The sequence below is a fragment of the Pongo abelii genome, chromosome 1 (assembly GCF_028885655.2).
Source record: "Pongo abelii isolate AG06213 chromosome 1, NHGRI_mPonAbe1-v2.0_pri, whole genome shotgun sequence".
In the NCBI taxonomy this organism is placed as follows: Eukaryota; Metazoa; Chordata; class Mammalia; order Primates; family Hominidae; genus Pongo; species Pongo abelii.
The window spans coordinates 113,718,521-113,743,398 of record NC_071985.2 but is presented as its reverse complement, the minus strand read 5'-3'; the positions used below and the strand labels follow the sequence as shown (position 1 = coordinate 113,743,398).

Sequence of the window (24,878 nt, the reverse complement as noted above, 5' to 3'; positions counted from 1 at the left end):
CACATAGATAAACTGGACCCAATCAAAATATTATTTTACTTTAAATGGCTATGTTCTTGAAAACAGCTCACAATCAGTAAGATGGGATTTTTGTTCCCCATGACATGTGAGATTATGTACACTGGCTTTGAAAACACAAAAGTAGCATAATTGTTTTGCTTAATTTCAATGAACTATTCCTATATGCTGAAAAGCTTAGTCCAAATTTATTTATTTATTTATTTATTTATTTATTTATTTATTTATTTTTGAGACAGAGTCTTGCTCTCTCACCCAGGGTGGAGTGCAACGGCACGATCTCGGCTCACTGCAACCTCCGCCTCCCAGCTTCAAGTGATTCTCTTGCCTCAGCCTCCCAAGTGGCAGGGATTACAGGTGCCCATCACCACATCCAGGTAATTTTTGTAACTTTAAAAGAGACAGGGTTTTGCCATGTTGGCCAGGCTTGTCTCGAACTCCTGACCTTAGGTGATCCACCCACCTCGGCCTCCCAAAGTGCTGGGATCACAGGCGTGAGCCACCGTGCCCGGCCCAAATTTAATTTTATCTGAATCATTTCATTTTGAATCCAAGGGGCAAGAACTACAACCATTTCTTAACAGTTCAGAATTGAGACCACTATTTTAGAGCCACACAGATTTATGCAGAATTCTGGAGCTGCCTCTTAGTACCCATGTGCCTCAGCCAAGCTAATTAGTGTCTTTTATCTTCTGCATCCTAATCCATATATGGGATGATTATGTCCAACCTCATAGGATTCCTGTAAGTTTCAAAGATGTATGTTGAGTGTCCAGCACAAAATAGATACTTAACTATGGAAAGCTGAAACATACCAATAAAGGAGTAGCTTAACTAAAAGTGTCTATATCAAGAGAAGCCGTGTTTTTAAAACTTTGCAATCCTAGAAAAACAGTTTTGCAAGAAATTCCATAGGTCACCAATAAAGTTGTGTAATAATTTCAAGTCAATGATAAAACACAATGGACATCAACAGGCTCAGAATATGTACCAAGCCAATTCTTTTTTAAAAATTATTACAAAAGCATTGTTGTTTTAAATACTTTAGAAGATGCAAATTGTTATTTGGGAAGCAAACTTCTTGAAAGTATTTAATGGTGAAGTAAACACTTGCTTTGGAAATATATATTTTGGCTTTTAAGATCCCATGGACTTTCAATATTAGCTGAAGTACATTTGTAGGTGGAAAATGTTTGTGATTTACATGATTTACATTTGATTGGCCCTTGGAGGAAAATAATACAGTCACAACAAACACAACAGAACCACTTTACCAAGATGTACAAATGCAGAAAAGTGAGTGCAAGCTGCTTTGGTTTTATTGGTGCCATCACAAATAAATAAGAATGGAAGAATGTAATGGCTCCTACTTCTGCAAATTCTTTGAATCTGGCCACTCAAAGGAATTTGTCCTTACCTGCCTGCTTTGGTGATGATCATTTCAGTTCCAATATCATGGAACCGCTTCCAGAGGTCAGCACATTGCAGCTCCACCTGAATCTCCTCCATGGAAGACATGGCAGCAGGCACAGGGCCTGCAGCACCAGAGGCCAGGTCAGTGTGAGTGCTGAAGGAGCAGGAAGTCCGCTCAGTGAGGACCTCAGAATCTGAACCGGTGCTCTGCTCAGAATCTGCAAAATAAACAATCAAGCCTTAGGTGAGAAACTGCTGAGCTCCCCTCACTCCTGACCCTAAAAGATGGGGGTGGGAAATGCAATGAAGTGGGGAGAGGGGTAAACAAAAGGAGACTTAAAGCTGGGAAGCTCCAGAGCACAGCACTCAGGGTATTTTATTATTTTTTATGGTTTGTTTTTGTGATTTATGACCTTCTTTCAGGTTTCGTGTTTCCAACATGACATCTGGCATTTTAGTAAGTTTTAGCAACAGCTGAAGAAAATTGGTCCACAACAGGCAATATAAATAGTACTAATGTCACCATGTTGAAGGGAATGAGGCCAAACTGGGGCAACAAAATAAATGCCAAATTAAGCTAAAATAATTATAAATTATAGGTCCAAACCTAGATTAGACTATTTCATTTATGCGAGTAAAGATTCAGTGCTAACATTATGTTCTTCAATTCCATACCACTCAGCATCACTGCCTGTCAGTTATTTTTAAACACAGAAATTTTTCCTCTACTTACATAAGCCATGGCTATCAAAAGTAATGAAAAGCTGCTTGGGATCTTTAGAAGTACTTTGTCATATATTTGAGTAAATGGTTTTTCCTAAGAGTCTAATCAGCCCATTTTGGATGGGAAAAAAACCTCTGTTGTGAGTCAAGGATGTAAGCATATGGAAAAAGTTACCCAAAAAGGCAGTTGAAACAAAGGGAATAAATGAGTTCAGGAGACACCTTGATTGGTTTCTGAAGTATGGGCAGAGGGGAGGGGTGATCCAAACAGGAAGGTGGGATTGAGAGCAACCAAATAAAAAGTTGGCATGCTGGGCCAGATGGTCCTTTCCTGTGTCTTCTGTACTCGTGAAGACAAGTGGGGCTGGGGGACAGGGGAAGCTGACTGATGGAGAAGGCTAGAGCCAGATTTACCAGGGAAGATTTTCTGGAATTTTAAATATTTACCTTTAGGAGCTTAATGCCAAGAATTGTATGTCCTAAAATTTTTCAAATTCATATTATCTAGTATAATTTTCTTAGGTCAAATGATGCTGCAAGTCAAGCCTAAGAATCCATTTCTCTAACCCACCCTTAACATCTAGAATTCTGATTGCTTTCCTTGGAGTTAAATATATACATGAGTAAAGGCTGGAAACAAGTTTTGTACTCTGACAAGTGACTTGTCAATGGTGTCAAGGGTCAGAGCTCCCTGAGCATCAATCCTTGGCACTAGTAAGATGGAAAAAGAATGGGACAGAATGCCCAATCATGCTGCTGCCAACCTCACTTACCTGCAGCAGGTTTGCAGCCCTGTGAAAGATACATCCCATTGTTCCTTTACTTTTCTTTCCTTTTGTCACTGACATTTTTCTCTTGCAACCCCAGGCAGCATCTCTGGCAAGAATATCTAACAGCTGTGTCAAAGCCACAGGGAATAAAGTGCCCACAGGGGAAAAAGTGTCATTTCTCTCCATCTCCCCAATTCCTCACCTGTCACTTGTGAAGATATTCAGGTTGTTAAAGAACCAAACCAAACTTCTAAATAAAGGGGAAGTTTCTGACCAAAAACTTCAGTTTACCCATAATCACTACTGTAGTCACTATCTTCATTCTTCCTCCCCCTCTGCCCCCACCCACAAAAAAATAAGCTATAAAGTTTTATAACTAGGTTTTACATGTCTAAGCACATAATTTTATACCTAGGACTAAGCAGCAGCTATTTTTGGTCTTCTCCAAGCACTGAAAAGTAGAACTACTTATCTAAGATGACAGCTGTTGCTGAGTGACAAATCTATATCCTAGCCTGATTCTATATGCCTTTCAGTAGCAGAGCCATTATATCATCACACACTCAGCCAAACACACTAATTCATGTCCCCTGAGATATGGATTCCCAAATCCTATTTTGTGTCTGGGATATTTTAAGAGCTCCTCACTTACCATGAATACTGTAAATTTTTCAAAAAAACTCCTCAAAAAAAGATTTTTAAAAAATATTATTGTCCTGCCTTTGGAAGCAAAAAGTTATGAAATCCACCATAAAGTGCCACAATTACAAAAAATTGGAAACAGACACCTTAAGTAGGACCCAGAATAAATTTTGGACATATGATTTCTCCAATGTATGTTTAGGAAGTGGGAAAGGGAAGGAAAGGTATCACTACACTAAGAGATAAGTATTAATGGTAGCTAAATTGAGGTTGAGATTGGAATTGGGACTACGGTTAGAGAATTATGAAATAAGAGACCCTACCCTTAACTCAGTATGTCATCTGGAACAAAACAGGGACTCAAAATGTAACACCAAATGAATTAATGAATAACCTTAGACAAGCCATTTAACCACAGGGGGGCCTAGGTCCTCAATGTGCAATGAGAAACAATGAACTTAAGGATTCCACCTCTAATGACCTGAATGTAAGAATCCTTCCCAGTGCAAGTGCTAACCCAGGTAACCTCAATTAGAAACATCAAATTTAAAACTCTTTGAACAAGACAAGTTAAATAAGGGAAAAGACCGGGGGCTCAGATTCACATTACCATAGGAGTTAAATAATTGAGTGGGTATTCTATAAGGGTTTATAGTTTCAATCAAATCAATCAATAAGCACCTATCAGCATACGGCCTTAGATGAAGTACCATGCAGATAATTAGAAACAGAATCCAAGACCTTAAGAAATTTCCCAGTTAGTGTTGATTAATTATGTGTTTATTGAGTGCTTACTATGTGCCCAGCACTGTGCTAGATTCTGGGAAATAACAAAGTACACAATGGGACCTATCTTCAAGTACAGTACAGTGGAGACTAGAAGCATTCAAAAATAATCAGAGAGCAACACAAATAACTGCCACACAGTTTTCCACACCATTACATGCTGTCTCAGATGTCTCTTAGAAGTCCAGAAGAGAAAGAGATCCAACAAGGCTAGAACACTCCGGGGAACCCATGGTTACTAGAAAGGAAATGGGCAAGTCTGTGGAGGCATAGGCAGTATTTGTCCATGAAGACGATTTTCAAAGACATTTATTTAACTGGAAATACCCTGAACTTCTAGATTTTCACTCTCTCACAAAACAGGATCCAGTGACTTTTATATAAAGAATGTAAGCAACAGCCCACATGTTCAATAACATGAATGCATATGCAATCTTCTATTCTCAATTGTTTCTTAAATATTATAATCTTGAAATAAAGTTACTGTTACTTTTATAGAGGCTCTTTTTAAAAAGCTTCTAGAAGGGTTAGGGCCACCTGTGGGGTAAGCAACCCTACAAAATCCTGAAAATAGTAATCTCAGAGTCAAGATTAACAGCCTAGGTAAAAACAAAATTTAATCTTTTGTAAAATACATTTCTAAATCATAGTTATAGAAAATATTTTGGCTAACCAGATCAAAATTTTTAGCTATTAATTAGGATGTATAATAAAGTTATCTAAGTCATGAAAGAAACACACAGCTGGTTATTTTAATCAAATCAGATCATCCATTTAGAAATATAATCAGTCAGTCCCTTAAAGATCAAAAAACACCTCTGTGTTTTCAAGTTCATTTATTCTTGGCAATTTGTGACTTCCTGTCCTCAAAAAATAGCCATTAGGAACTCATATGAATGATGCAGGACTTCTTGGCTATCAGATACTGTCAGAATAGTATTTCAACAGAAGAAGTTTAAGTAAATCAGGAACATAAAATGTTACATGTAACCAAGGCAGCTAAAGGAGAAAACTTAAGTAACCTGCACTGAGCCAGTTACAAGTCACTAGAGAACATTTTGTGACTCACAGGGCCAAAGCAACATATCTATTTTCATCCCCCCAAAAAAATCCTTTAAAAAGAGATTTTAACCATCATTTTACTTTCTATCTCTGACCTATTTCACTTTGATAAAATGAATACTGTAACACTAAGTTCCCACAGAAAGTGGAGTTTAGCTTAGAGTATGTTCAATTCTCACTCTAGCAATAATAATAATAAAAGAACTTTTAATTTATATTTTACACATTACCTAATATTGTCTTCCCATTGATAAGATAGACATAGCTTGTATTTGTATGTCTGTTTTGTGGACAAGGACATTGAAACAAGAGAAATTGAAAACTAACATGTACTAGAATGCAGGTCTTCTCCATCCTGATCCAATGGTCAGATCTCCCCAAAAGCATACTAGGTTCAACCCAGCCAAAACAGCTGGCAACTCTGTAACACCCCTCAACTATTTTAACCATCCTCACAACTAAGGTGGCTTAAATATGTTTGATCTTGGCAAAGTCACATGACTATCCTGGTCCCCAATTTCCTTAATCTTTCCGGCACAGCACATGCACATTTAATTAGAAGTGTATAAGGTCCCTTTTAACTTGAATGTCTAATGGGTGGATTAGTAGTACAGCTCAGAGACCACCAAGTCTAACAAAAGCAAACAACTACAATAGGTTTATTTGGTTACCATACATAGAAAATGCCTAAATTGCATACACTTTTAGTCTAATAAAAACTTAATATCAAAATTAGACATTTTAAAAGCATATTTTACAGTCTTGGCATCTCCACTTAACAGTTAATTTTGAGGAATTATTCGTTACTGCAGTGAACAAAGCACATTTACTCCTGTGGCTCTGCTACGGATCAGCAGTGGGATCTTTAAAAGTTTCTTTGGTTCACTTGGCCTAAGTTTCCTTATCTTTACCATGGGGCATGGGGGTATAAGATATCTTTCTGCTAAAAAAAGTTAAATATTTATGATAAAGCATAGTGTAATGGTTCTACTGATAATAATATTATTGACTTGGGACAGGGAGATGAATATAAGCTCACAAGAACTAACACAAAGAGTTAATGGTCAACATTATTGAGCTCTTACTATTTGTCAGGCACTCTGCCAAGACTGTACATGCATAACATCACTTAGTACAGGCAAGCCTTAGAGTTGTTATTATTATTATCTCCATTTTATACATTATTGATGCCAGAGTCTAGGTTACATCCATGCTACTGCCTACGGATTTCCAGCACAGAAGACTACATTTAATTCAATTTTTATGTCACCAAATATTTCTACTTTGCCTTGACTAGGTTATATATTAATGGACCAAGACAAATAAAACAGGTTCTTGCTCTGAAGGAGCTCACAATTTGGTAGAAAGGACATAGAAACTGTTAAGGAAGGCTGACTGTGACAGATACGCCCGCAGAGGTGGGGAAAATTATTGAGGAGCTTTGAAGTGGAAGCAAGTCAATGATATGAGGATTGAGAAGACTTTATGAGGTAATATTTGAATATGGTCTTGAAATAGAAGTTTGAAACCAACAAACAACAAAATGATAGAGAAAGAATTTCAGGTAGTGGGAATAACAGTGATTAAGGATTTGGAGTTTTAGAGAATTACAAACAAACTGGTATGTCAGAGTTTAGATTATGTAAAGGGAGAGGAGAAGTAAGATAAATGATGAAGGTGGAAGGTCAGGTTCAACTCAACTAAATGACTACATATTGAACATTTAATATGTGCCAGTCACTCTTCTAAACTCTTGGGACATCAGGGAACAAACAAAAATTTATGGCCGAAGATCTTGGGTGCCAGGATATGGAGTTTAGACTTTATCATCCACATGCTAAAGTTTTCTTTTACATGCAGGTAGTGATAGTTCTGTCTTCTATCCAGACTATGAATTCCATAAGCTCAGTTTAATGCTTTGAGTATTAAACTGTAATGAATGATACAAGATAGCCTGGTTTCTATGTGAAATGTGTAAGCTGACTGTAGAGTCAGATAAGAGATGTAGAATGCTCTGAGATTAGATGCACAGTGTTACTTCTGTAAGACTGGAGCTGAGCTGTCATATTTTCCACAAGGAAGAAAATAGTTTGAAACAATTAAAGGAGAAAAACCCAACCTGGATGATAGAAAATTCATCTTACTTTCTTTTCTGCCAAATACTGGTACACAACCACATTGAATGGTGTTTCCTATCTGATATTGGTAGGACAGCCACTTCTTGATCTAGTTCATAAATCCCAAAGTCTCTAAAACCAAAACTCTCATGACTATCTCAGGGCTCCCATTCACAGAAGGGCAAACACCAGAATCTTAAAACCCAGGCAGCCCTCTCTATACCAGGAGCAAGTAAGTTCCTATTTCCAGAGGACCTCTGCAGTGGAAATTGGTTGTGGGCTACCAGATTTTATCGAGTAGCTTAGAGAATGCTGGTGATGAAATTTTTCATAGAGTAACTCTAAATATGGCAGAAGAAGAGCATTTGGCACTGACCTGAGTACGAACTGAGCCCAAATTTGATACTCAGTCCAGAGCTTCAAGGGAATGAACTATAACCCGGGATGGATTAAACTAAAATTATGATGATAGCAAACACTCAAATGAGCCTGTTAAATGGCTTTAGTAATGGAACGGTGTCTCTGAGCTCTCCATGCCCTCCAAGTTCTATTTGGGAAAAGGGAGTAACCTGAAGCCTGCAATTCCCATGCCAATAAGCCAATTAAGGAGACTAAGGGCACATCATACCTCACCAGCTGCCTACAGCACTCTCCACTTAACAAGCAGCCCCTCTCTCAGCGATACATAGAACCACAGCAAGGACCCAAAGTCATCCTGAGATCAAAGCCTTTGAGAGAGTCTTTGCAAAGAAGTGGTAGTAGTAATTTTTTATATCTGTTTCTTGCTGAGCAGACAAAGGCTCAATGCCATTAAAGGTTCAACCTCTTTTTTAAGTTATTTGAAAAGGCTTCAGATTGCTCTCCACAATGGCTGGATTAATTTGCATTCCCACCAACAGTGTATAAGTATTCCCTTTTCTCCACAGCCTTGCTAGCACTTGTTTTTTTCTCTTTTTAATAATAGCCATTCTGACTGGTGCGAGATAGTACCTCACTGTGATTTTGGTTTGCATTTCTCTGTTGATTAGTGATGCTCAGGGTTTTTTCCTGTTTATTGTCCACTTGTTTGTCTTCTTTTGAGAAGTGTCTGTTCACGTCCTTTGTCCATTTTTAATGGGGTTGTTTTTTGCTTATTGATTTGTTTACATTCCGTATAGATTCTGTATATTAGGCATTTAACCAAAAAGACACATGCATTTGTATGTTCATTGCTGTACTATTCAAAATAGCAAAGACATGGCATCAACCCAGGTGCCTATCAATAGTAGATTGGATAAAGAAAATGTGGTACATATATACCATGGCATACTACGCGACCATAAAAAAGAATGAAATCATGTCCTTTGCAGCAACCTGGATGCAGCTGGAGGACATAATCCTAAGTGAATTAATGCAGGAGCAGGCCAGGCCTAGTGGCTCATTCCTGTAATCTTAGCACTTTGGAAAGCTGACGCAGGCAGATCGCTTGAGCCCAGGAGTTTGAGACCAGCCTGGGCAACATGGCAAAGCCCTATCCCTACTAAAAATCCAAAAATTAGCCAGGCATGATGGCACGTGCCTGTAGTCCTAGCTACTTGGAAGACTGAGATGGGAGGATCACCTGAGCCTGGGAAGGTCGAGGCTGCAGTGAGCTGTGATGGCATCACCGTACTCCAGCCTAGGCAACAGAATGAGATCTAGTCTCAAAAAAAAAAAAAAAAAACAGGAACAGAAAACCAAATATCTTATGTTCTTTTATAAGTGAGAGCTAAACATTTAGCACACTTGGACACAAATACAGGAACAACAGACACTGAAGACTGCTAGATGGTGGAAGAGGGAGGCATGGGTTGAAAAAGTACCTATGGGGTACTGTGCTCACTACCTGGGTGATGGGATTCGTACCCTAAACCTCAGCATCACGCAATATTCCCATGTGACAAACCTGCACAGGTATCCCCTAGATCTAAAATAAAAGTTAAAATTGTTTAAAGTTGAAATTTCAAGTAAAAGATGAAATTATAAAAAACTTTGCTTTAGCCTAGAACAATATGCAAAAGTTTCAACCTCTAGTGATCCAGCGTGCTTTGAAGCTGGAAATGAAAAAAAGGAAGAGAAGTAGGAAGTACTGTATTAGGCACTTTGTACACGTTATTATCTCATACAATTTTCACAGAAACCTTTAAAGTAGGCATTATTGCTGCCATTTTATATATAAGAAACCTGAGGCATGACATGAATAAACGGCTTGTCTCACATTATATAAATGGGAGGTGTCAGAGTGGGAATTGAATTAGTCTGATACTAGAGTTGATGCTTTTTTCACTATACTCTTTTGCTCATTTTTCAGAACTAGAACTGCAGAGTTGTGCATATCCTACTCTGAACTCAGAAATGCAGAGTTAATGCTCAGGCTGCTCAATCAGAAGGTAGCGCTATGGAAATTAAAACTGTCGGTTTTTTGAGAAGGGAAAATTCAAACGAAGATCTGATGGGAATTTTCCCCTGTCAGTACAAGGGCAGTTATATTCAGGAATATTTTAGCTCTCTTCATCAACTTAACATTATTTAGTAAGTGCAAGTATAAAAGGCCTCTTTTGCTATATTTCACTTCCTATCCCCAATCCAACCTAGGTAGAAGATCCAAATGTGACAGACACTGAAGATCACTGTCAATGTCAAATCACCCTTTTGCTTTAGCCTAGACCATTAAGCAAAACATTACAGGGCACTTGGAAGATGTTTGGGCTTTGAGAAATTTTTAATGGAAGCATTGAAAGACAGAAGGCAATTGAAGTGGGCCCTACTTGTGCAGAATTTGGTTTATTTAGGCTTAACTCAAGTTACAGTGCAGGACCCAAAAGTTTTTGATGGTCCTAAGTGGATATGCACGTTTGAAGAGAATTCAGCTGATAATAATGTATATGAAAACACTGCGTAAACAGTAAAGTGTCAAATTAACATATAAGATTCTACGCCAATGACCAAGCGTATCAGAAAAACAAAAATAAATAAATAAAGGACAAATATGGGTTCCGACTTTTCTAAAACAGTCCTAATTTCAAATTTCAAATATTTTATTTTATTCTTCCCACAAAATTAATATTTATGAGACCAACTTTTGGGTTAGAAAATATTCCTGGTGAACACACAGACAGTGCATAAATGGAATAATCAAAAATTGGCCACAAGCCACATGGAAATGTTCAACCTAAGTACCTCTTGCACCAAAGGTCATTCAAAAGTTCATTCTGATAAAATGGGTGGTCTTCAAGATTTACCAATTTCAGGTGAGCAGCTATCAACACAGGCCCCATCCTAAGGCTCTTGGCATTTTTCCTGGGTGAAGCGATACATTATCTCATCCCCAAGTCAATGTTTATTTGCTCTTTGCAACCACTACTTCCAACCTCCCACCACCACCTCCGACATCAGCCACCGTCATAGCACCATTATATATCTGTCATCGTGGTCTTTTAATTTCTGTGATGTGAAAAGTGGGCCTTTCTCCAAAGGCCTTACAAGCATTTGCTTTATACCTTGTTAGAATGTTCCCACTGAGCACCAATAAATAAACAAATTCATGATGATGCACTAAAGGGGAAGAACTAAGAAGCCAATTTCTAAACATCAAGTGTAATTTAACTATGACTTCTGGAGAGAGTGCCTCTGGAGATGGCAGTTTCAAAGATGTAAGTAGGATAAACATTTGAGCACAGCCAGGAATGCCCTTCAAATGATCCCAGGAGACCACCAACTATTCCAAGTTTAAAATCTACCCAACTCACCATGCAAACATAGAAAAACAACCCATTTAGTAAATATAACATGGCTGACAACAATGTAACAACCTCTCCTCCAGTAATCAAAATTCATCCATTCAGTCAATCATTCATTTGTTCAGCAAATAATATTCATTTTCTAGGCTGGGCCTGGCAATGTACTAGGTGTTATTAGGGGCACAAAACTGAATAAGAGATGATCCATGTCCTCAGGAGCTTATACAATCATTTAGGGAGTGAGGATAGGTCCATAAATAAGTCTAATAAAAGTAGAATAGTCAAAATCCACCATAGCACACAGCATGCTGGGGTTTAGGATCCAAAAGACTGAGTTCTTGAGCTCATCTCTCCTCTTTCCAACCATCTAACCTTAAGCAAGTCACTTAACTTCTTAAGCCTTTGTTTTATCATTTGTAAAATGAGAATATCATTTGTATCTACTTTGTGAAACTTTTATGAACTATTAACAAGGTGCCTGTGTATGTGTATTTGCATTAATACTTTATCAACAAAAAAGATCCAGACATATGAATGCTAATTTTCAGATACTATTATCTAAGAGAAATAGCAACAAAATCCTATGGGAGTTTAGAGGTAAGAGAAATCTCTCCAAGTCCAGGGATTTTTTCTGGGCCTAATGAAGATATGTCTGTGAGATGCAAAGGCAGAAATGGGGAAGGAAGAGAGGGGTCTTCTAGGAAAAGGGAATTTTCTGGCAGAGGCGTGGCAATAAAATCTACCAAATGTATTTAGAGAGCAGCAATCTATGTCATCCTGACCACATCTGTGTTATTCCTCTTGTATCCTCAGCACCTGGAACAGTGTCTGGAACCTATTATGCACTCAATAAAATGTTTTTGTTGAATGAATTAATGAATGAAATGCTGTAGGTTTAGCAAAGTAAGAGAAGAGATATAGCCAGAGAAGATCTGGGAGGGTAGGCTGGAGCCAGATGAAGAATCTTGAATGCTATTCTTCTCATCTTCTTCCAGGAGACAAATATATCCCTAGTAATGAGGTGTCTTAATTGCATGACATGTTCCCAATGAAATCCCTATTAAGTCCCAGGGTCACCTCCTGACATCATAACCTGAACTGTTGGAATCCTACCAGCTTTTCCTTGCATGACTATGAGCTATGTCAAACTGATTGGCGAGGTCTGACCCGAAATCTTTCAGGGGTTTCAACTGAGTTCAAAGGGTTCAGTCACTTCTGTGAGAAGCAGTCATTCAAACACCTAGAAAATATTCAGATACTAACTCTCCTCCACATTAACCTAAAAAGAGAAGGTGCTTACAGTCATGAGGATAAAATGTGGAAAAGATCAAGTTCTACAAATGCTAGAGCTAGTAATGCTAAGGGAGAGGTAGTGAGACAGAGATATCCTCCTCCCTCAGGAACAGAATGACTGCTGTGCTCAGCAGGTCCCCTACACATCCAGTGTCTCTGTTGTCTGCAGTGAAGTGGGGTTTCCAGAGTTGCTGAGAAGTAAGGCAAAAGATTACAAACCTCCTTTAGAATTCCACATCGCAAGAACAAAAAACTAAACACCGCATATTCTCACTCATAGGTGGGAATTGAACAATGAGAACACATGGACACAGGAAGTGTAAACACATCACACTCTGGGGACTGTTGTGGGGTGGGGGGAGGGGGGAGAGAGAGCATTGGGAGATATACCTAATGCTAGATGACGAGTTAGTGGGTGCAGCGCACCAGCATGGCACATGTATACATATGTAACTAACCTGCACATTGCGCACATGTACCCTAAAACCTAAAGTATAATAATAAATTAATTAATTAATTAATTAATCAAAAGAAAAAAAAGAATTCCACAGACCCAGATTATGACTGGGAAAGCTACTTAACCTTTCTGAGCCAATTTCTTCATCTAAAATGGAGATAGTGGATACCATGTGTCTCAGTGAAGCCCCTGGCGCACAACAGGAATATACTTAATATAAATTACTTCCATCATTTGGAACAGAAAATGACCATATGCGTTAAGTCTTTTCCAAGTCACTTCCCTGTCCCTATCAGAGAGGCAGAAAGAAGAATTTCAAATGAATAAATGCAAACCTCACTAAAGAAAATGTAAAATATAGAGTGGGAAAAGATCACATGATGAAGAAAATATTTCAGGGCCTAGGGCAAAACTATCAAAACTGAATGGTGTTAGGAGAAATGGTGGAAAGGCAGAAAGAGGGAAAAGCAGAAGAAACAATGAAAATGCCATGTAAGGAAGCCTGCTTTTGAGTGGGTCTGCTTGAGTGATGCTCTCTTGGTCCATAATGGCTGGCACAATATCTGAGAAGGAAAGTGATGAGGTCTAAAAGAAGAAAGAAAAGGGTAGATCACTAAGAAAAGAGGTATATTGGGTTTTCAGTAAGGAAAATGGGCCAGGGAGCAAACTCTCACCTTGAACAGAGAAGCAGAGATAGCAACTGAGGCTGAAAAAGCTGCCCAAAGGCATTGTTCCATGAGAGGTGGAAAGGACAGGGCAGAGCTTGGAAGCTGCAGGAAGCCCTGACTCCAGATGGACAGCCTTGTCAGAAACACTCACCTGGCTCAGGATAAGGAAAACACACTGAGGAGGCAGAAAAAAATCTAGTATCTAGGTGAGGCTCCCAGGGAGCATGAGCAGGAGGCCTGAAAGGTAGGTATTTTAACCCTATCTTGAGACTTATACAAGGGAACATGCTCAGTGCTACCCACTCAGAAGTATTAGAGAGAACAAATGGACCCAAGTCTCTCCCATTTCAAAACTTCACCTCATACACCATCCCACACCACCTTCAGAAACCCTAAAATCAAATGCTTTGATGGCAGAAAGAAGTTCACTTTTGGGGCACAAGGCAATCATTGAGAGTGAAATCATTGAGTGTCTTTATATTTACAACTCAACGAACCCAGATTAAGATGCTTGCAAAACTTAGAATCCCACCCTTACATCCCAAGTTCCCAGACCCTCCAGGAAAAGTCTTCCTCCCAAGTCTCTCCTGTCTTTCTTTTCCCTCTAAAGCTCTTCCCAAAAGGGAATGAGTCATCAAAGGATGCTAACCCCAGGGTGGATTTTTTATGATGGCCAAGAAAAGGAGGGTGGGGTGAGATAAGGAATTGCCTTACACTGTCTTCTGTGTAGAAGGCTGATTTGAGAATCGCAAAGTGAACATGTTATTCTTAACTCCATTCCCGACTCCTTGAGTCATCCTCACCATGTCACTTAATTCCACTCATTCCATGGTCAACATCTTGGCTTCAACAAGCCTCTGTTTCTCCCCAGGCCTACCTACCTTGAAGGGTCAGAATGACCCTTGAAGAGACAGTGTCCTTCAAGTGTGTCAGCAATTCAGAAACTGACAGCTTCCAAAATAGCTGGTGTGTTGTTGAGTGTCTGTTGCCTTCTGAAAGAGTGGCAGTGTCGCCGAGACAGCAGGATTTCCTTGCCAAAGTTGCTCCTATCCTCCTCCCCACAAGACTCTGCCCTGCCTCTCCCTGTCCCTGCCTAGGAAGACTTTGAGCCCAAGGGCCATGGCATTTAAGCACTGTCAGAGTTCCCACTTCAATTCCCACAGCGGTGCCAGTTCAGCATCTGTCATGATGACCCAGCCTGAACTGTATTTAGAAGCTTGGACATGGCACCATGTTCCAGCCCATCTCACAGTGACAGGAGATTTCCTGAGCACCTGGGCTTGCGATTCGAGCACTCCTCCTCCCAGGGAATGGGGGTCAAAATGACTTTCCTCTGATGACCTGTTTCCTTCTTAGGATGGTGTCCTTCTGTTGGAGGCCTCTTCTCAGCCAATCTCCATCAATGCTATTACACAATGCTGTTTAAAAATCCATACTTTTTATAAAGCTTGCAATACATAGCAGGGGAAAGAGAGGAGAATAGGAAAGTCAATCAGAAAATGGGTTTAGTACTCTGTTCATGGACTATTCTTACAAAGATAAATTTCCCTGAAAACATAGCCTGGGAGTGTTCAGAACCTACCAGATATTGCCAGTGAATTGAGAGAGGCTGTCTATTTCACAACTAAGTGGGACAGTGTATAAGAATTCATTTCATCTTTTTGGCAGTATTTATTCCAGTCTTTAAAGCAGCATACTACAGTCCCCCCAAAATTGTAAGTTAACTCTGGTTAGTGGTTAAAAATTAAGTCCATTTATTTACACATTCACATTAATCTCCACCCAGACACGCAGACTGATAATTGTATAACACTAATCAAGTGGGCTGTAAGTTTTGAGGGTTACTGCACACAGAGCAGGTCTAGGTCCTCAATCTGATAGGTCACAGGAGAAAGAAAGGCTTTTTCTCAATTGACCCCAAACTCTCTACCCCACTGTCCCTAACCAGAGTTCCATGGAGACACCCTGTCATTTAAAAGGCATCAATGTTTGGCCTCTCCCATTCCTGGGCAAGAACCCAACACTCAGAGAATGTGGTTTTAGGATCATGGCATCTAATCCATTCAAGGATTATTTTCCCCCCCTACTGTTCAGATGGGTGTGTTAATCATCACCTCTCTTTGTTCTGTAATAAATTCAACCCTGGCTAATTCCAAGCCTCTATGCATCACTGGAGTTTAAAGATGGCATTTTGACAGGTCAGATATTCAGAGTCAATGGACCACCAACCAGTCAAAAATCTTTAAGTACTTTTAGGAACATGTGGAAGTAATTTTTTCCAAGAATTTACAAGTCTGGAGGATGAGGTCTTATTGATGGTGTATGAGCTATTGTATATATTAAAGTATTACTTTATATACATATTCTACATATAATCAACACTGATTTATGAGTGAAGGCAGATTTCCCTCTTTATACCAAGTACTACACAAGTGTTATCAAATGCAAATTACAATAAAGTATACAATATATAGTATCTTTAAAAAAAATAAGACTAGAGTAAAACTATAAGTGAAGGTGCAATGAGTACAAGTTTAAAATACGAATGCTATAGGCTAGGAAATTTCATAGATATCAGAATATTTTATATGACACTTGCTATACTTGTACATTTTAACTATAGTCATAGTTTGAGATGAATATTTTTATAAAGAAAAAATTTATTATATAAAATATTGACTTCTAATTATTTAAATGAAGAGGTTATTAACCTAAAGTCAATGGACAGGCTTTGGAGGTTTACAAGTCACCTAAAATGATAAGTTAAATTTGCAAAAGCTTGTGTGCTTTTCTGGGGCAAGGATGCATGGGATTTATGAGATTCTCAAAGGAATCTATGACTTTAAAAGGCCTTAAGGACTACACTGGTTTGATAGATTTTCTTCAAGTGTAATAAACATCCATCTTTCCAAGCTCTATTCTGCTGTAACAAAATGCATTTTCCCTCAGCCAGATATTTACAATGAAAAAGATTCAAAAGAATATGACACAGAATACTAATGGTGCATCTTAATAAAAATATATTTTTATCTTTATTGTGAAGAGGAAGGGATTGTGTTTCTCTATGTAGTAATGAGTATTAAAATGGCCACGTGAGACCATCTTGCTTTCTCTGTATGATTCCCTATTTTCCATTGATCTTTATTTTAACCACACATACACGTATATATAAGTTGAATAAATTATAATCCATATTCACCTACTTACTTGGGGAAAGTGGTGAATTATAAATTATTTTTGAGTGAATGAAAACGTGGCTTTTCCTTTGGCCTTGCTGCTTTTACTCTGGTTCTCTTTTCCCCTGTCTCCCAGGAAGACATTAGTGGCACAGGAACCCCAAGCTCACCAGGTTCTTTCTCCTTATGTGTGCCAAAAGTCTGCACAGCAAGTCTGCTGTTGTGGGACTTGCAGTCCAATCCCCTCACTGGGGACGTGCTCTTAGGCAGTGGTCCCTGTATCTCAGAAGAAATCCCTCCACCTCATGTCCTCTAAGGCAATGTCTGCATCTGGCACTGAGGTTGAGAGGCAGCTCCACAGGGAAAGCTGGACACAGTGAGTCAGTGAGGCTGCCCCAGGTAGGCCTGCCAAGGCTTCCCTAAAGGCCATGGCAATAGAGCCTGCCCATGAGAAGAACATTTTGGTGAGCTCAGTTTGTTTGCTACCAAGAACCTCCTTGTCCTCCCAGCTAAACATCTATTTTTACCACACTGTGACACTGAAGACTCTGCTGTCATTAATGTGAATAATAAATACAGTCAACTGCATTATTTGTCATTTTATGGTGAAAGGAACTCTGGATTCAGAATCAGAAGGTAGGAGTGTTAGTCCTGGTTTGGAATCAGAAAGCAGGAGTGTGAGTCCTGATTCTGACTCTACCTAGAGATATGATCTTGAGGAGCCATTTAACCCTGTAGTGCCTCAGTTGACACATCTGTGAGAAGTGGAGAAGGAATCCTACTGCTTACCCAACTCAATGAGGCACCAGCAAAATAAAATAATGCAGAGGAAAGCACTTTGTAAATTATAAAGTGCCATATAAAAATGTAACTTATCAGCACCACATTTAATCATTTACCCTGCAGAGATTTCTCAATGTGCTCTAAATACTATGCTTAATCCATACTTGCAGTGCCCATTAGAGATGAGGAAACTGAGACTCGGTGAAGCAAAGTGGTGAAGTGAGAAAACCTGCTTGCTGAGAGCCTGGGTTCTCTCCTCAAACTGGTCCATGCCTCCCCCAGCAGCAGTACTTCATTTACTCTTGCTGAGCAACTATTGCCTCATTTTTAAAATGGAGACGTTAACTGCTTGCTCCTATGAGACAAATATCTAGACAAAATGACCTACCCAGCATCTTGTTCCATGATCTGTGATTCTGCAAGATGTGAGCAAGGTCATGAGTTATCTTGTGGTGGTGGGGAACTAGCAGCCAAGTGTGCTGACCAATGGACCCCATTTGTTCTTTTGGTTTCTGAAGCGTAGCATCTGACCATCTCCCCAGTGGTGACTCAGTGAAGAGTCACAGTACAGTCAGGGTCTCTATCATGCTAAGTGCCTTTTCCTATATTCTGATTCTCTGTTAAGAGACATATGTAGCAACTTTTCACTGATCAAGCAAAATAACCCATTTTATAATGGGGGCAGACAGATAACATCTTTAAAAAGTCAGTTTACAATCCACACCAAGAGATTGGCTCTATCACATATCCTCTTATACAGAGGCCACTAGGCTGCAGGATAATTAGTATAGCCAAATTGCTCTAATTATTTTCAGCAAAAGAAGGCTTTGCTCAATCCAATGGCAAAATGTTCCAGAGACTGGTCCTATGGGATTCTGAGACCAGCAGCAGAGCTGGCCTTCTGCTCCCTCCTAAAACAAAAGCTAGTCCCAAAGAAACCTCAGGTTTTACATAAAGTTGCTCAACTTCTCTAGGGTCCAATCTGCCTGGCTCTTTTCCCCTCTGGGCCTCAGTGCAATTCTTTTCTCAAAGCATACCTCACTTCGCCTTTACCCCACAGAGTCACTGTTGTGTCAGGACTCAATGTTTGCAACTGTTTTTCAGCTTCACAAAAAGCTAGTGAAAGATCTTGCTATTGATTCTCATTTCTCAAAATGATCTTGTGAAACATGCTGCTTGTTGCCTCAGAGAAAGTGACTTTTCTTCCCTCCAGAAAGACCCTACCATGGTTTGAGTTGTGATTACACTTCTGAATTCAGTTCGCACAAGATAAATATTACTAATTAGAGATAAATGTTCTGCTAACTTGGTCCTTCCTTAGAAGAAAAAACGCAACACGTTTCTTGTCATGCTCCTAAACTACCTGTGAAAGACCTCCTTCTTGTCATTATTTACAATTTAATTATGAGTCAGTGTGGACCAGGATAAAATATATCCTCTTAGGAAGGAAGAGCAAATGAGTTTCAACATGCATGTCAACTCTAGCCATTTGAATGTGGCATTCGAGAGCTTGAAATTCAGAAGCATGAGGCCCAATCCAAGCTCAAAGGGAAGAGTACCAGATTGATTAGTTATGTCTTTCATGGACACAGGAGTAGGGAATAGCAGCATATGCATTACATATTTATTATCATATTATTTCTAAGGCTTCTACAGGAATGCTGCTGTGCATGAATTGTCACAATATCCCTCTTACCTGCTTTCAGGAAATAAAAGCTATTGTGTCATTGTTCATATTTTATGTTATTCTTTCCAAGTGGCCCAGCTTTTCCAGAGGCATCTGAGAGGCCACTAATCTCTCCCCTCTAGAAATAAGGTCATCATGTTAACAAACTTCCTCTGCTCTGACACAGTTGTGGCTTTAATGGAGAACTAATGTCTTCATCAGTATCTGTGCTATTTCACACTTCATTTCCTCCCCAACTCTTGGACGAAAACCATCCAGTCCTGGTGATTTACTTTGTGGGAGTTTCTTTCAAGTTTGTTTCCTTCTCCAAGGATGTCACACAAGCATTTTCAGGGCTCCAGCTGGGGAGAACCCAGCCTTGAAACATCAGTGTGTGGTCAAGTCACTCAAGAAACCCAATGTCCTTGGCAGAGACCTGGCTGTGAGGCCTCTTAGCTGAGGCCCTTGAGTCTGAGGATAAGAGAAGCAGCTGCTACTTTTCCTGCCTTTCCATCAGCACTGGTTCAATGGCTTAAGATGGTCCAGATTGCCAGGACCCCGAGAACTGGGAGAAAATGGGAGAAAAATACAAACACTTTGAACCCATGACCCACTATTCAGGTTGTCTCCGGATCTCTCAGTGAGTTTCACAAAAATCTCAAAACAACCTTAAAGAAAGAATTGTCTTAAACTTCTTTTATATGATCCATAGTTGTAGCCATCACCCAATTCAGATTCTCCAAGACAGTACTTATTTCCCTTCTGTGGTCCTCGAGATACATTTGCATTTAAAATAATCTCCTACTATCTGGCTTGAAAAACCAGCTCCTAGCATGGGCACACAATAAATACCTTGCTTTTAACTTGATAAAATTCTGGCTACATGACACAGCTCAGAGAAGCAAATAGGGAGGGTGAAGGAAGAAATTGTAAAAGACTGCTCTTCAGTGGCAGAAGGAACCCACTCTTCATGGTAATAGTCATATACTCTCAGGGTCTAGGCATATGTGGCTTCTGGAGGAGAGACTTCTCTGCTGCTTTGAGGCCTCTGGCTTCATTGGGACAGTCTCTTGTCTGACCTGTGCTTCACTGAGAGGAGACAAAGACAGGATTGAGGATGCAGAACCCAAGATGAAGCCAGCTTATGCTGAGCCAAGACTCACTGACATAAAGAGGCGCTCTTTCTTCATGCATCCTTGGGGCAGAGGCCACTTGATGTGGTCTCATCTTTGGCCTTAAACATAGTTTAAATGAGGACAAGAGCCATGCTGGACCATTAAAGTATCTCCCAGTAGCAGCTGAAAATATATAAGCACCTTCCCTGAGAGCAAACTCCAAGTACAGGGCCAGGCTGCGGCCTTCCCAGAAAAGCCTGTGGAAGTGGTAGTGGACTGAGCTGCCTGATCCCTCCTGTGGTTTTGTTGTTGCTGTTCTGTTTCTTAAATGAACATCTGATATTCATACCTTGTCAGGTATGGGCCTTTATTATTCTCTAATAGGAAAGCTTAACTCAGAATGCCAGCTATGTTTCAAAGACCATCACAAAAAAGGAAGAAAAAAACCAGCTTCAGTTCTCAAGCTTGCCAGTATAAAAGCACAATATGCCTCATAGTTCTCATTGGAGGATCAGGTGGGTCAGTCCAAACATGAGCATGTGATCTTGATTCCTTACCAAATGAGGCAGTGGTGATAAAAGAAAAAAGTCCAATGTGCCACTGTGCACTCTGAAAAGACACTGGCATCTACTGCCCCCAAAAGAGCAATGCACAAGAACAATTTTCATACTACAACAAATTTAAAGTTTTAAGAAAAGATAGAATCATTACACAATTCAGGTGCCATGTAGCTATCTATAAAAAGAATAGGATATTACAGAAAACAAACTACAAACTATGACTACATCTTTAATGTCATAAAATACCTGGCTTGAAATAAATTTCCGTGACAGGAGAATAAAGATCCCTTTTATCCAGAGACCAGAAATGTTCAAACTCCAACTGTCATAAGGATAACAAAATCATGAGAAAGGAGTTTACCTCCCAATGTAGAAGACATTTCCCCTAATTGGCTCAGCATTCTAAATTCTTGGGATACACAGGTAGCAGCTAATGTGCAATTCCCAGAATAAGAAGCAATGACAACTCTCTCCTAAGAAATAGAGGTAACCTATGCCACCCCTACTTTCTTATTTCTCCCAGCTGGAGAAAGTCCAGTGGAGGGGTTTTGAGTAACAATAATAACAGTCATTGGCTCTGAGCCCAGGGCAGGAGAGGCAGGAGATCTGTGGAGACCCAGAACCCTGGTCCTTCCTCTCTTGTTGGCAAGGTCTCCAAATGGTTCCTTAGCTCTTCTTGGCAATTTTTAAAGGTCACCTGCCGCAACCACAGGTGCCTTTTTCTACTTTGCCTCATGCCCTCAGTTGCAACATCTCATTGTTCCTGATTCCAAGTGGCAAAATCTAAAGGTCACCATTAACCTGGGCCAAAATTGCTTCCTGCTCCCATATCTGCCAATTTGCACCACACACTCAAAAGGTCACCAACTTGATGTTAGTGTCCCAGCCCTATCTGGGCCTCACTGCTTCTCCACAGCTATAGCCCCAACAAGGTTATGTCTCTTCCCTGTGCCATCCCTGGGCAAGGGTGGGAGGGCCCTGCTCCTGCCAGTGTTCAAAATCTGAATGTGACTCTCTATCCGTGCCTTCAGCTTGCAGGAATGTAGGGCTGCAGTCGAAGTTGATATAAGTACACTTGACCCTAGAACACCAAGGATTTGAACTGTGCAGGTCCACTTATATGTAGATCTTCTTTTGCCTTTGTCACCCCTGAGACAGCAAAACCAACCCCTTCTCTTCCTCCTCCTCTTCAGCTACTCAATGTGAAAACAATAAGGATGAAGACCTGTGATAATCCACTGCCACTTAATGAACAGTAAATATATTTTCTCTTCCATGAGGTTTTCTTAACATTTTCTTCTCTCTAGCTTACCTTATTGTAAGAATATAGTATATAATACATGTACAAAATATGTATTAACCAGCTGTTTATGTTATTGGTAAGGCTTCCAGTCAACAATAGGCTATAGCAGTTAAGTTTTGGGAAAATCGGAAGTTATCAAGATTTTTGGCTACATAGGGAGTCAGCACACAACCCTCACATTTTTCAAGGGTCAACAATATAGAAAGTAAAATTTAGAAAAAGAATAATTTTCTGTCCTTAAAACCAACCATGTCTTTAGATTCAAACCAAGACTCTAAATTCTCAATTATTTTAAGCGTGGGTTCTCATCTCACTCAGTGCCCTCACTGAGTGTCAACAGTCTTATGCCCTCTTTTTTTATAAGACATTTTACAATCCTGGGCCAACCATCAGTTCCCTGTGTCTAATCCCTCCTTCTCCTGGGCAGCCTGCCCTAACATAGCCCTAAATACCTACAGATGCCCAGACTAGGCACCTGCATAAAGTATGGCTAAACTTCCCAAGTGGACTAGCCATAGTAGTTTTGACCAATAAATAATAGTAACTCTTTGACTCAGAAAGCTAATAAGGACTTTTTCCTTGGCCAAGAAACCACACTACGAGCCACAAGAGACAGAAATCAAGTATTTATTTTACTTGAAATTCTGCTATCTCAGAAAATGAAGTACAGGAAACCACCAGGAAAAACTGTCGTCATCCAAGTGCCTTTAGCACTTGAAGGAATGGTGCATCTCATATTTAGATCCACCCACAGCTCAGGTTTCTTAAAGCAGAATAGAAATAGGCAAAGATGGCTGGAGGAAAGAGAGGCACTTCATGTTTTTTAAATGTATAAACCCAATACTGACATTTTTCCATGTTGCCAAGGAATAGTTTCTGAAAAAAAAAATACACCTGTGGCCAACTAACAGTATTCTCTTTAAGATTTGCTTTTGTGACTAAATTAATTAAGGCCACTGGTATTTTTTCAGACTAGTGATTTCTTTGGTTGTCCTCTGAACCTAACCCTCATAAATGAGTCACTGGAATTTAATTCATTCTAAATGCTACTTTTTATTTTAACCCTTATAACACCTGACTTAGCCAACAAAACATAAAATACAAGACATAGAATAAATACAAAATAGAATGTACAAATAAGAAGAGATTAAATAGAATCTTGGTGAATTCCAACTGCTCCACAACCCCAACAGAAACATGAGGTCTCCACTGTTTCACTCATTCCCAACCTCCCACTCTGGGACTTGGGATCCTCAGAGCCTCACTCCAATTGGAAAGAAAGGTAAGAGTGGCACTCAAAATTCCAATTATAAAACACATTTTAAAGTGAAATTTCATTATTCCACAGCTTACAAAATAATATTTCAGATGGGAATGGAAGTGAGATGAGAAGGGCCATGTGCCTATAATATGTTTGATGTTACACATATGGGAATTATCTGAAACCCATGTCTTCCTAACCCAGTACCAACACTTTATACACAGGATTATTCCAAGTTTTTTCTTTTTTTAAGTTTATTGGTTTTCACTCTCAAGAAAGTGAACAATTCTCTTCACTGTGTGAAATTTTTTGATGAATGTTCTTTTGCCCCCTACAAAGGTAGACATTATTTCAGCAGATCTGAACTAGTTTTAATAAACAGTCTGAAATGAACAGTCAAGGAGTTGTCTTTATTTGAGGAGGCAGTGAACTTAACGAGAATATTGTAAGCTATCTATAGTGTCCTTTGCCTACCCTTCTAAGTTCTTATAACCAGGCCAGACCAAATAAAGCCAAGGTTCTATCCCTCAAGATTTGTCACATGACAGCCAGGTGGTCATGGGAGAAACACTAATCTTCACGTGGACACTTGGAAGAGCACCATTCTAAATAGCTACTTTCCAGGCGCTGTCAAAGCCTTCTTCTTCCCCAACCCATAATCAAATCAAACGGTAATAGGAAGACTAAATATCACAAATCAACAGTCAGATGGACCTCTGGAGACCAAGGAAAGCTAAGGAGTTTCCCTGCTTGGCTGGGCAAAGCAAGGATCAAAGGAAGCCTGGAGTGGGTGGCATATCACAGCCCTGGAACAGAGGTCAGGTATTTGGCCTTTTCCTGGCTTCCAATGATATTGAATACAACAGATAAATTAAGATCAAGGCACAAGGCAGTTCTAAAAGCACCAGCCTGTCCCCAGGAGATCTCAGGAAAAGAGTCATCATCTACCACAAGCCAGATCTTATCTTTACTTGGAGGAATGCTTGTCAGCTTGAGAGTGGATTACATACAGCAATGTCTAATCAAAAGCCCTACAACATGATCACAGAAGGAGGCAAACTCATCAAGAGCATTCACTTGGCCAAGGAAGAGATCCTAATTCAGGCACAGGACAATGTCAATAGAGTTCACTATGCTCCAACTCCTGATTAACCATATGTGTGTGGAGAGATGATTACCCAAAATAGCAAGGGAGCTCAACCGCTTTCAGGAAAATCTGACCCTTTAAATTAAGGCAAGAATGGCCTGCCAGCAAATCTCAAAGACAGGAAATATTTCTGGGATTAATAACTCAAACCGATATTCAT

At 39.6% G+C, this 24,878-nt stretch overlaps 1 protein-coding gene across 5 annotated transcripts in view; it reads right to left on the bottom strand.

The window, feature by feature from the left end:
- Nucleotides 1–24,878, bottom strand: part of TBX15 (T-box transcription factor 15) — a 121,465-nt gene that overhangs the window by 62,780 nt on the left and 33,807 nt on the right. For all 5 annotated transcript variants that reach the window (XM_002810358.4, XM_063727951.1, XM_024233545.3 and 2 more), the window contains exon 2: nt 1,436–1,649. In XM_002810358.4, coding sequence (XP_002810404.4) covers nt 1,436–1,649 — 214 coding nt within the window. The remainder of the gene's footprint in view (nt 1–1,435; nt 1,650–24,878) is intronic.